Raw genomic sequence first — 12,845 nt, forward strand, 5'->3', positions numbered from 1 at the left:
AGGGTGTGTCTGGTTCTAGAGCTCCCCCATGAGGGCCTGGCAGCCAGAGAGCTGTTAGAGTGAGCCTTCTGCTCCCTGGTTTCTCCCCCTGCCTGGGCATGTGTGTGTATTACCACATGGGGTTCTTTCTCCTGGTTCTGCAATGTCTGGTTAGGCCTGGATGCAGGAGAGCTCCCCACAAGGCCTGCACTGCCGGGCCTTATGCACACTTGTTAAGTGAGACTGACTGAAGCTTATATTCTGTCCCAAATCTCTTTGTAGTCATGTTTACCAGATTTAACTCTCTTGGTTAAGTGTCCCAGCCTTGCTCCTAAGCATTAGCTTTCCCCCTCTTCTAAAAACAAATTTTGGAGGCTTTTTATTTTCCATGTTTGGTATGAGACCAGAGATTCATTTCTTAGGGCAGAAAAGAACTAAAAGATTTACCAATCCTGCAGATTTTGGTCATTTTAATACCATGGGTTTTCCTTTAGAGAGAGTGGCTAGGGAATTCCCAGGTTTTCAGAGCATTCCATTTAATGGGAAAAGGTTGGAGTGAAAATAGGCCCCAATGTCCTTTGTGAGACCAGTGCATCTAAGTGATGCATCTGGCCACTGCAACCAGGAACCGCTGTGGGCAAGAGAAGGGGCTCTTGGTGTCACTCACGTACTTGCTGGGACAGGGAGGCCACAAGACACGCCCTCCCTCCCCAGCCCTTGCCCTACAATCATCCTGGCCAGGGCCTCCGAACAGGAGGAAGTAGCCCTCACTACAGAAGGAAGCACACCACTCCAGCTACCACAGTTTGCACTTGACCACTTTGGCTAAACTGCCTTGAATGCATGATGAAGACAAAAAAACCTGGCTTTTCAGGTTTGTCTCTTTCTTATCAGTTCTCTCTTTATTAAAAATAAAAGCAAAACTGGGGCGCCTGGGTGGCTCAGTCATTGAACGTCTGCCTTTGGCTCAGGGCGTGATCCCAGAGTCCAGGGATCGAGCCCCACATCAGGCTCCTTCGCTGGGAGCCTGCTTCTTCCTCTTCTACTCCCTCTGCCTGTGTTTCCTTTCTCGCTGGCTGTCTCTCTCTCCGTCAAATAAAGAAATAAAATCTTAAAAAAAAAAATAAAAGCAAAACAAACAAACAAACAAACAAAACCCCAGCAGGACTTTAACTTTCTTTCTTCTTAAACAACAGATACCCTATTCAAGTGTCCTTTGGCCTCTGTTTTATGTTTGCAATTTAAGCCTACAATTTGGGCATGTGTTTTATTTATTTATTTTTTTAAAGATTTTATTTATTTATTTGACAGAGATAGAGACAGCCAGCGAGAGAGGGAACACAAGCAGGGGGAGTGTGAGAGGGAGAAGCAGGCTCCCAGCAGAGGAGCCCGATGCGGGGCTCGATCCCAGGACTCCAGGATCACGCCCTGAGCCGAAGGCAGACGCTCAACGACTGAGCCACCCAGGCGCCCCATGGGCATGTGTTTTAGATTAATTCAATTTTTGTTTTGAGAGAGACTTTGTTTTTAAATATTTTAAATAATTTAAAGAATGATTTTACAATATTCTGAAGTGTAAAGAAATACAATCCCTCAAATTCCTTAAAATTAATATTTTAGAATTAAGGTGTGTATGTGTGTGTGTGTGTATAAGTTCCAGACAATTTTGTCACCTGTGTAGATTCCTACATCTACCACCACAGTCAAGACACTCAACAGTTCCAACACCATCAGGATCCCTTGTGCTGCCTTTTTACAACTAAGCCCACCTTCCTCCTGCCTCCCACTCCCATCCCTAACTCTGGGCAACCACCACTCTGTCCTCTATTTCTAAAATCTTATCATTTCAAAATATATTGATTTTAAAAACAACAACTCCACTGGATATCAAAGCTCAACATCACTGCCCCACTGCTGCAGTAAAGCCAAATGGAACCAGGCTACTCGAGGGGCAAAAGAAAACTCTGCCCTATACCACAGCATTCCCCCAAGAATCCTATAAATGAAGATAAAAGCCACATTCAGGAAATACAATTCTCAATTTGAGAAGCCTCTGGAGTCTCCCTTTACCGGCAACCTCTCAATACTGGGCTCAATGGTCCAGCCCCAAGGAGATGGTCATGCAAAAAGGAGGCTGCCACAAGCTCCCTGCTGAGCCTCAAGAGAATGGGCCCAGCTTGCAAGAGCAGTGTCTTAGTGAGAGCCCTAGCATTTAGCTGGTATTTCCACTTGAGTCCTTTAGGAAGTCTGAGGTCCCTAGCATCCCAGGACCGCGACTGGGCAAAGGCTGGGTAAGAGTACAAGAGTGGGCTCGTTATACACTGTCACTGCAATCCAGAGCAGCCAGGGCAGCTGACACTTCTGCAGATGAGTATTGTCAGAGACGAGGAGTCAATGATGGTCTCTCAAGTGACGGAAGATGGCAATGCCCTCAGCTACACAATGTTAAACTGCCGAATTTAACTCCAGGTCCACACCTCCAATGACTCTCAACTTTGGCAGGGGCCGATCCATTCCTTTGACCATTAGAAGCAATGGAAAACCAGAAGAAAATAAGTGGTTTTGGGGCACCAGGGTGGCTCAGTCCATTGAGCGTCTGACTCTTGATTTTAGCCCAGGTCTTGATCTCAGGGTTTTGAGTTCAAACCCCGCATTGGGCTCTGCGCTGGGCATGGAGCCTACTTAAGAAAACAACACACACACAAGTGGTTTCAAGCCTAGACTCTTGCTCTGTGGCTTCCATGACCTCGGCCCACAAGCAGAACAAAAGGTCTGACGGAAGGGAAGCCCAGGACGGGTGTGAGAACAAGGCCTGAAGGAGAGGAATGATGGCCTGCTAGAGTGCACAGTCCTGCCCACCTCTGGCCTTAGGACCACAGCCTGGCTTTTTTCCACTTCTCACCATCCAACCAGGAGACTCAACAAGGCTTTGGATCTGGGCCTACTCTTTACTGGAAACAATTAGCCAATTGCACATAGTAATTATTATGAGCACAGAAAATACAGCATAGCATAAAAGCACTTTGTGAGAACTGCCAAAAGCTTCTGTATTACCAGCCACCCCGAAGACCACAGCCTGTGTTTTCCTGACCTGGCGTGTTCTCCTCTGGGCCTGGAGGGTAGTGGGCCTGCCAAGGCTCCTCCCTGGAAGGCCTTAGAATGGGTCAAGGTAAGCTCCCTGCAGCCAGGGTCCCTGAAGCAGTAGTACTCACTGTGTCAAATCTGTCCTCTCAGGGAGCTCCCTGCCCAGCTAGACTATTTATGCTCCCCACCAAGGGTCCCAGGAAACCTTACTGGACCAGCCATCCTGGGGTTGATGGGGCTCAAGACTGCAGAGTGTGGGGGCTGTCTCTGCAACTCCACATGAGGAAGGACTGAAACAGATGGCAAAGGAAGAGGCTTAGGGATCATTATTGCCACAAGAATTATCAAAGAATCTTGCCCAGGAAATCTCTTCCCTAATTCTCCACCTTTTGGGGATACCATGATACTGAAACCAAACTTAATTTTTAATTTAATTTAATTAATTTTTTAGAGATGGGGGGATGGCTGAGGGAGAGGGGGAGAGGAGGAGAAAGAGAGAGAGAGAGAGAGAGAGAATCTTAAGCAGGCTCCAAGCCCAGTGTGGAGCCCGATATGGGGCTCGATCTCACAACCCTGAGAGATCATTATCTGAGACGAAATCAAGAGTCAGACACTTAACTGACTGAGCCATCCAGGGGCTCTGAAACCAAACTGAAAACTTGTGTGCAAGCTATAGCAGCCACTCTGGGCCATGAGACAGCAACCAGAGTCCTTGCTTGTTTAAGGCCTTTCTGGGTAGTGCAGACTCTGCTCATGAACATGTGGAGGTCGTTCTGTGCCCAAGGCTAGCCACATACAAAATAACAGTAATGGCAAGGTCATCACTGTCCCCAGAAGACTTCTAGTACTCACCCTTGCAACACCACCAGCAGTCGGGTCTTCTTGCGGATGTAGGCTGACTGGCGGGCAGAGCGGTTCAGCTGAGCCTCTAGGACACTGGAAAGGTATCTTTGGAAGTGGGCAGCATGAAAACATTCAGAACTATCCATGATTTGGCGGTATACCATCCACCTGGAAATGGCAAGTATAATCTCAGGGTGGGAGCCACCTGATGGCCTGGCCCCACAGGCTCAGCCAGGGGACCCAAATGTGACCAGTACTCCCACAGACATTCTGCCCAGTGACCCTGTACAGGAGAAAGCAATCCTGGCACCACAGAAACAGGCAAAGAGCACTGGGTGGGGAGCTCCATATCCTGAAACCACTATCACTGGAACTTTTGATTGGAAATGCCTTGCCACAGGGAAAAAGGTCAGGTAAGCACATGACCATCAATCAGACTTCGGAGTTGAGAAAGACTCCTTCTGAACAGGCAGTCATTTCCTGAAGGACCCTCCAATAAAATGGTTTCAGCCTGGCGCTCAGTAAAACTCTTGCGAAGAAGTGAACAGGGTGAAGAAGAATTCAGACTATTTCTACAACAAAAGCAATGGATACGAGAGAGGAACTGGCTAGCCACTTAATATTTATGAGGCCCAATATTTCCCTAGTATGTCTCTAAAACTTGTCCAACTTCCCAAATCTCCCCAAACTCCCAAACTTCTAGGCGATTTCCACCTTCTCCACCCCGTACGGCCTCCTGCAGGATGCCTTACTTTGAGGTAGACTGACTAGACATTAAATGTCTGTTCAGTTAGCTAGGGCTGTATAGTAAAATGCTGGCCATATGAACGTGGTGGATGAATGACTTCCCCAACTTCCCCTAAGTCGACATGTCCCAGCTGCACTGGAACCGACGCAGTCCCCTTGTGGTCAGGGATGGATCACATCCACCAGCTCCCAAGTTCGAACTACTCTTGTCCTGAATGGCCCTGCTGACCAGGAATACTCCAGGCCTTTGCCTGTGCTGGCTCTGCTGCTACAGTGCTCATTTCCCAGATTTCCAAAGGTTTTCCCAGATTTTCCCCTCATTTCCTCAGGCCTCTGCTCAAATGTCCCCTTCTCACTGAGGTCTTCCCTGAGCAGCCAATTTAAAACTGCAATCCCTCCCCCAGCTCAGTACTCCCTATACCCTTCTCTACTTTGTTTTCTCCATAGCACTTTTCACTAGCTAATATATTACTTTCCTTATCTGGTTAACTATATTCCCAAACTAGAATGTAAGCTCCACAAGGGCAGAGACTTTCTAGTCTGCTTTGTTCACTTGTCACCCATGCTTAGAACAGTGCCTGGCATATAGGAAGTGCTCAGTGCAAATGTGTTAAATGGATGGATGGCTACTGTGCTGATACCAATCACACCAAAGGCCAGTACATGTTGAAGGTTTCCCAGTGCCTATGGGGCCCAGGTATAGAATCCCTTTCCCCAAAGCAAAGGCAGCAGCCATACTAACCTGCCATATTCCTTATGCAGAGTGACCAGAAAAGCACAGAGCTCGCTAGCATGACAGCCTGGGAGGCCAGTTACAATGCTGATAATTACCTACATGAAAGAAAAGTCACATGGGTTTGTCATTCACCTGGGGGACGGCATTGGTGAAAGGTTAAGAGAACTAACTTCTGGAACCAGGTTCTGTGGGTCTGAACCGCAGCACCAGCACTCACCTAGCTATGTGACCTTGGGCTAATAACAGAACCTATCTTGCAGGGTGGGTGTGATGATTAGCTGAGTTAATATATGTGTGTGTTAATACAGAAGTGCTTAGAACAGTGTGTGGCACATGGCAAACACCATATAGAATGTAGTGTTACTAATACAATTTCCATGGAGCAGGTTTGACTAGATCAGTTAAAATACAATGGAAAACACTGGGCAGAAAGAAGGTCTAAGACAAAATGTCACAGGCTAAACTGGTGTGGTAAGTAAGCTCAGCGAAGGAGAGGAGTGGCATGGGGATATTTCCACCTGGCTGCCCAATCTGTCCAAACTGCATGGCCTGAGCTACGGAAACAAACGGGGTGAGTCTTGACCAGGAGAAGAGAAGCAGGCAGGCTGGACTGTCCCAGCCTTAGCACGCAATCGAATGAAATCAGGGCCCTCTGCAGGTATGTATTCTGAAACAACTTGAAGAAATCTCCTGACAGAGCAGGGGAGGAAAGGAACCAGGTCATTGCTGAGTGGTATCGATGTAAATGACATAGCATGTGTTTTCTTTCACAATACACAAGACTCACTGGGAACAGGCCTGGTCACAGATAACTCAGACTAAAGCTCAGCTTGGTGGCATTCATCACTTGAGCCAGTCACATCAGCAGAGAGAGGGAGCCCTCTTCTTTTTTGGGAAACAGAAGTTCTCCTTCCTCCCCTCTGACCAGGCCCTGACTCTACATCCCTCTCTGCTCCTGCAGGCAGTACTCCATGTAACTTTTTGTTTATCCTCCTCCTCACCTTGGTTCCTATTCCTCAGCACCCAGGCCCCCGCCTCTTGAATCACGGCACATGTGCTTATAGCCAGATACCTTCTTACTTTAAGGCCAGTCCTACAGCACCCTTTTAATAAAATACAACAGGTAGGCATTTTCATTTTTAAACTCTTGCCGAAGGGAAAATCAAAGCTTCTAATTGCTTAGTGCTCCTATTATCTTTTGCAGTTGAGTATCTTCTAGGTTTGCATATAAATAACGACCTCTCTGAGGGTACTACGACATCTGGTTCTGAAGAAATGGTGGGAGGGGTCAAGAGGAGGGGCATGTGAGATGCGAGCAGATTAAAATCTACTCTTGGGAAGACAATGTTTATAAAGTATCACCTTACCCCGGTGATGCCAGCAAGGCCCAATTAATAAGGCCCTTCCTCTTATTAAGCTCAATGTGTCACTCACTGCCAGGTAATCCTTGTCACAAACAGAAAGAGCTGATGGGACGAGAGGACTGCGCAAGAATTTGAAGGACATAGTGAAGCCAGGGGAGGCACGGCAAGGGGCCAGGGCTTTATGGCTACTGTGGGGCTTGGCTGGGGTCACTGCAGACACCTGTACACACTCACTGTAGAGAGCAGATTTCATCTGTATTATTTTATCAGTATTCTAGGAGGTCGAGAGTCTTACGAAAGGGACTTTGCTTGAGCTCTTTTTGTTAACTGACACAGAAAATCCAAGGGCAGTCTATCTTCCTGTGAATTCCCGGCATATCTGCTGAGCTGCTGTACCTTGTCATTTTCTACTCGGTGAGTAGGGTTGATTTCGGCTTGCTGCAGCAGGACAGGGAGATGGGTCCGCATCACTGGCTCCCGACTAATGCTGCTGACAGTGAAATGCTGAAGAAACCTAGAAAAACAAACACAATGCTATTATGTTACCATCTCCAGCCTTGCTTCAATGTGCTCTTTCACATGAGAAACTCCTTACCCAACTGCTAAAAAAGAAACCTTAGAGAGATTCACTCTAGAGAATAAAATTGTATCTGATGTCATTACTACCTCTTACACTGATCCCTAAGAAGCTACGAAGAAAAGGGAGCTTAGAAAGGACCAGCACTGAGGTTTCTGACATTTCAAAAGCCAGAACATTAAACATCTATAAACAGAAAACCGGAGCTCACCAGTCTAGCTCTGGAAGTTTGGCTGGGAGTAGCTTTAGAGGACTCTGTTTCTCCCTCGCAGAATGGCTCAGGACACTGAAGAGCTTCTGGGCATTGGAGTGTCTGGAATATCAAAAGTTCACAGATAAGAACTACATCTCTCTACAACACACATACTTTACATAACTTGTTCTGATGCTTTCAAGCCAGAGTCCCGTGACAGAGTCAACACTTCCAAAACAAGCATCTTACTGACTTGAACACAATGTGGCATTAGTGTGTGAGGACGGGTGTGCCCACAGAGGAAGGTTCACCTGGAACCCTTGGTAATATTATGGGTTTCCGATTCTTGGTGGATTTCATCTCTCTTGACTTCTTTTTCCCCAAGGGCACTGGCTACCTGCAAGTGGCAGCACTGAAATGACTGTGCTGGCCCTTTCAGAAGCCAAGACCCCTGTGTTACATAATGTAAGTCTTCCTGCAGAGACAGCAGACACACACAGCTTAGGGAAACAAGCATAAACACTGAAGGCAGCCACTTACAATCTCTTTTGTTCCACAGATAATCCATCTTCCTGGATCACTTTTAAAGACAGCCCTGAGTTAGCCTGCTGTTGCCAGGGGGAGAAGACCTAAACAAAACAGAATTTGAGCAAAGAACACTTTAAACCCAACAACAGGATATGGAATCCACATGGGGATTTGATGGTTGTTGAAAATCTAGACTGTCAGTACAGAGAAAAACCATCATAACAAACAAGTTTGTTTCAAAAATAGAGGCCTGCAGCAATTTTGTTCTGTATTTTTCAAAACTAGAATTTCTTTCTGGGTTCCTCTCCCAGGGATTCTGCTCCTGCAGAGGCCAGGAAGCACGGAGGAAGGTGTCAGGTAACGCTGTTCTGGCAGCAGGGGCGTGTTCTTCCCTGGGGATAGGCCCAGAAGAAGGAGCGGCTCACACAAGTCCTGCTTAGGGGCAGAGGGATGGTTGAAGAGAACCTAAAGGGCTCTCTCTCTGTGTTCCTGGATTGAAAGGACAAGCACAAAAAGGCAGGGAGGACCGGCAGGCAGTAAGAGGGTGACATAGACTAGCCTGAGATGCCACCCTGCAGCCAGGCCAGCTCTTTTCTCTTCTGTGTCCGGTCAATCTGCCCTGAGAGGGGGATACTGCCTCCTCAGAGGCTACGGCAAGCAGACCTTTCTGAACATTTCCACCAGTCATGAGGCTGGCCATGTGTTTAACTTTGGCCGTTGCTTGGTCTCTAAGTGGGTTGTATAATTCTTGGTAAGCTCCCTCCCCATGCAATCTGTACTGAGTGGCTATAACACGCAGCCTGCCACATGGGACCGTTCACAAGGGGAGGGCCTGTGAACCATGGGAAGGGAGAGACTAGGGTGGGGTAGAGAGCTCTGATCCATCAGGTGGGGCCAAATAATTCAATAAAGTAGCTAAAAGAAAAATAAGTCTAATTAGGATTTAAAGGGACAAAGAAGATTTGTCTTAGCAGCTAAAAAGCCTTTTGTTCAGTTCCTTTAGGTTCTCATCTCTCAATGGCAAAAGCACCATTCCAGGACCCAAGGGGATTAGAAACCACCTCCACCAGCCCTCCCAGCTCGGCCTCTCATCACCTCACTGTTAGCCCTGAGATGTGGCCTTACCATCTAACCTAAGGAAAAAAAAAGTAGTATTTGTTTTGCTGACTAATGATTGGTGTTACCTCTGAGTAAAATGCTTGGTATATCTTTGATTTGGGGAAAAGGGCAATAATCAGAAAATTGCTTGATCCATGGAAATGAACTGGGAGATGAGGAAGCAATGAGCTTTTGAATTCTATCAGAAGGGCAGCAACAACACTTGTGGAATCCTAAAAAGAAAAAGATGGAGCATCAGTGAGAAAAGCCATTTGCATTACACTAGCCCTCACAATTACTGTCAGGACATATATGACGAATTTCACTGCAGTTATTTTCACATTATGTGGTATACTGAGGTCCCATGATAGATGTGCTTTCCAAAACCCAGTTAAGGGAGGTACAGGAAGTATAAGGTCTTTTCTCCTAAACTGACAATGTCATCTCAAGATTCTTTCTATGGTATCAATCCCTAATCAGATATATGATTTTTTAAAAAAAGATTTACTTATTTATCTTGATGGGGGAGGGAAGAGGAAGAGGGGGAGAGAGAGAAATTCAAGCCGACTCCCCACCAAGCACAGAGACCAGTGTGGGGCTCAATTTCACAACCCTGAGATCATGACCTGAGCTGAAATCAAGGGTTGGACGCTTAACAAACTGAGCCACCCAGGTGCCCCGATATATGATTCTTTCAAAAAGTTATCTCTATACCCAACGTGGGGCTTGAACTCACGACCCCAGAATTACGAGTCACATGCTCTACCGAGCTGGCCAGACAGCCCATGATTTGTAAATATTTTCTCCCATTTTGTGGGTTGTTTTCACTTTATTGATACTGTATTTTGATGCACAGAAGCTTTCAATTTTGATGAAGTCCAATTTATATATTTTTTCTTTTGTTGTCTGTGTTTTTGGTGTCATAATCCAAGAAATCATTGCCTACTCCAAGGTCACGAGGATTTTACTCCTACTTTTTTAAAATTCTTATTAACATATAGTATATTATTTGTTTCAGGGGTACAGGTCTGTGATTCATCAGTCTTACACAACACATACCCTCCCCAATGTCCCTCACCCAGCTACCCCATCCCCCCACTCCCCTCCTCTCTAGCAACCCTCAGTTTGTCTCCTGAGATTAAGAATCTCTTATGGTTTGTCTCCCTCTCTGGTTTCCTCTTGTTTCTTTTTTTCCCTCTCTTTCCCTATGATCCTCTGCCTTATTTCTTAAATTCCGCATCATCAGTGAGCTCATATGGTAATTGTCTTTCTCTGAATGACTTATTTCGTTTAGCATAATACCCTCTAGTTCCATCCACATCGTTGCAAATGGCTCCTATATCTTCTTCTAAGAGTTTAATAGTGTTGGCTCTTATGTTTAGGCCTATGCTCCATTTTGAGTTAATCTTTTGTATACGGCATAAAGTAAGGATCTAACTTCATTCTTTTGCATGTGGATGTCTAATTTTCCCAGCACCATGTGTTGAAAAGACCATTGAATGATCTTGGCACCCTTGTTAAAAAAAATTTGACTACATATGTGAAGGTTTATTTCTGGGTTATTTTATTCCATTGGTCTATGTATCTGACTTTATGCCAATACCACACTGTTGTTTAATTACTATAGCTTTGTAGTAAGTTTTGAAATCAGGAAGTGTGAATTCTCCAGCTGTTCTTTTTAAAGATTATTTTGGCTACTTGGGGATACCCTGAAATTCCATATGAATTTCAGGATGGGTTTTTCTGTTTCTGTAAAAAATGCCATTGAATTTTGATAGGAATTGCACTGAATATGTAGACTGCTTTGGTAGAATTGTGGTCTTAACAACATTAAGTGTGCCTATCCACGAATGTGGGGTATCTTTTCATTTATCCAGAACTTCTTTCTTTTTTAAAATTTTTTATTTTTTAAAGATTTTATTTATTTATCTGTCAGAGAGAGAGCACAAACAGGGGAAGCAGCAGGCAGAGCAGGCAGAGGGAGAAGTAGGCTAGCAGGGAGCCCAATGCGGGACTTGATCCCAGGACCCTGGGATCATGACCTGCGCGAAAGGCAGATGCTTTAACCGACTGAGCCACGCAGGCGTCCCTAGAACTTCTTTAATTTCGTCTAGCAATGTTTTGTAGTTTTCTGTGTGCAAGTCTTTCACCTCTTTGGTTAAATTTATTCTTAAGTATTTTATTCTTTTTGGTGTTACTGTAAATGGAATTGTTTTCTTACTTTTAGATTGGTCATTGCTAGGGTATGCAACTGATTTTCTTGTGTCAATTTTGTATCCTGCAACTTTGGTGAGTCCATTTATTAATTCTAACAGTTTTGTTATGTGGAATCTATAGGATTTTCTACATATAAGACCATGTCATCTGTGAAGAGAGAACTTCCTCCTTTCCATTTTAGATGCCTTTTGATTCTTTTTCTTGACTAACTGCTCTAGCTAGAACTTCACATACTATATTGAATAGAAGTGGCAAATCTTGGTTCTGATCTGAGGGAAAAGGTTCTTTTAACATTTAATTTTTCACTATTAAAGTAATACATGTTCACTCATTAAAATTTTGAAAAAATATAAAATATAGAATAGAGAAGGTTAAAAAATCAAGTCAAAGTTCCATTGCCTAAACTCAACTACAACTAACATTTTAGTAGTTTTCCTTCTAGTCTTTTTTCCTATTCATTTTTTGACTTCCCCTTTTTTAGGCAGTGCAAAATTGTATTTATTTTTCTAATTCTGTACCTTGCTTTTAAAGATCTTATTTATTATTTATTTGACAGAGAGAGAGAGAGAGAGCACAAGCAGGGCAGAGGGAGAGGGAGAAGCAGGCTCCCTGCTGAGCAAGGAGCCTGACATGGAGCTCGATCCCAGGACTCCAGGATCATGACCCGAGCTGAAGGCAGACGCTAAAATGAGCCACCCAGGTGCCCCTGTACATTGCTTTTAGAACTTAATTTACCATTAGCATCTACCAAGTTGCTACAAACTATCTGTAAATATTTTCAAACACTGCAACCCACTATCTTCTAAAGCCACTCTTATGGCTGGACATTCATACTACTTACTACATTTCTCCTTGTCAATAGGACCTTTTTTTAACTTTTCGCCAATTTTCTGTTATATATGGTAGTGTGAGGCTGTTTCTGATGTACTTCCACATATCTGTTAACTAACCTCATGTTAATAAAGATAGAGTTCTTCATAGAAAAGAAATATTAACTCATTTGTTTTAATCACCAAAAATGTTTTATCCAGTTTATTTTTTTGCTTTTTAATAAATTCTCTGAGAGACTTTTTAGAGTTTCAAATTATAAATTAGCCTGATAAATTTTATGCTATGTCCAAACAATGGAATACTATTCAGCAATAAAGAGGAGACTTTTGATACAAACAACATGGATGAATCTAAAAATTATTATACTGAGTGAAAAATGCCAGACTTAAAAGGGTATAGAATGTATGATGTCCATTTATATAACATTTTATTTTATTTTGTTTAAAGATTTATTTGAGAGAGAGAGAGTATGCACGTAAGCGGGGGGAGGGGAAGAGGGTCTGTAGGCAGACTCCCCGCTGACTGTGGAGCCCAACATGGGACTCCATCCCAGGACCCTGAGATCATGATCTGAGCTGGAATCAAGAGTCAGATGCTTAACCAACTGAGCCACCTCAGGCACCCCCATTTATATAACAGTTTAGAACT

At 44.4% G+C, this 12,845-nt stretch overlaps 1 protein-coding gene across 3 annotated transcripts in view; it reads right to left on the reverse strand.

Moving 5' to 3' along the window:
- The window catches only part of DNAAF9 (dynein axonemal assembly factor 9), a 125,338-nt gene that overhangs the window by 33,846 nt on the left and 78,647 nt on the right, over positions 1-12,845 (reverse strand). For 2 of the 3 annotated variants that reach the window (XM_087853721.1, XM_045808224.2), the window contains exons 22-27: positions 9,236-9,382; positions 8,064-8,152; positions 7,542-7,643; positions 7,150-7,267; positions 5,396-5,484; positions 3,916-4,074 (exon numbers count right to left, since the gene is read on the reverse strand). In XM_087853721.1, coding sequence (XP_087709847.1) covers positions 3,916-4,074; positions 5,396-5,484; positions 7,150-7,267; positions 7,542-7,643; positions 8,064-8,152; positions 9,236-9,382 — 704 coding nt within the window. The remainder of the gene's footprint in view (positions 1-3,915; positions 4,075-5,395; positions 5,485-7,149; positions 7,268-7,541; positions 7,644-8,063; positions 8,153-9,235; positions 9,383-12,845) is intronic. The other variant, XM_087853722.1, reaches the window with a different exon arrangement.

This window comes from Ursus americanus, chromosome 22, assembly GCF_024610735.1.
Source record: "Ursus americanus isolate L20-20 chromosome 22, mUrsAme1.1.p, whole genome shotgun sequence".
NCBI lineage: Eukaryota > Metazoa > Chordata > Mammalia > Carnivora > Ursidae > Ursus > Ursus americanus.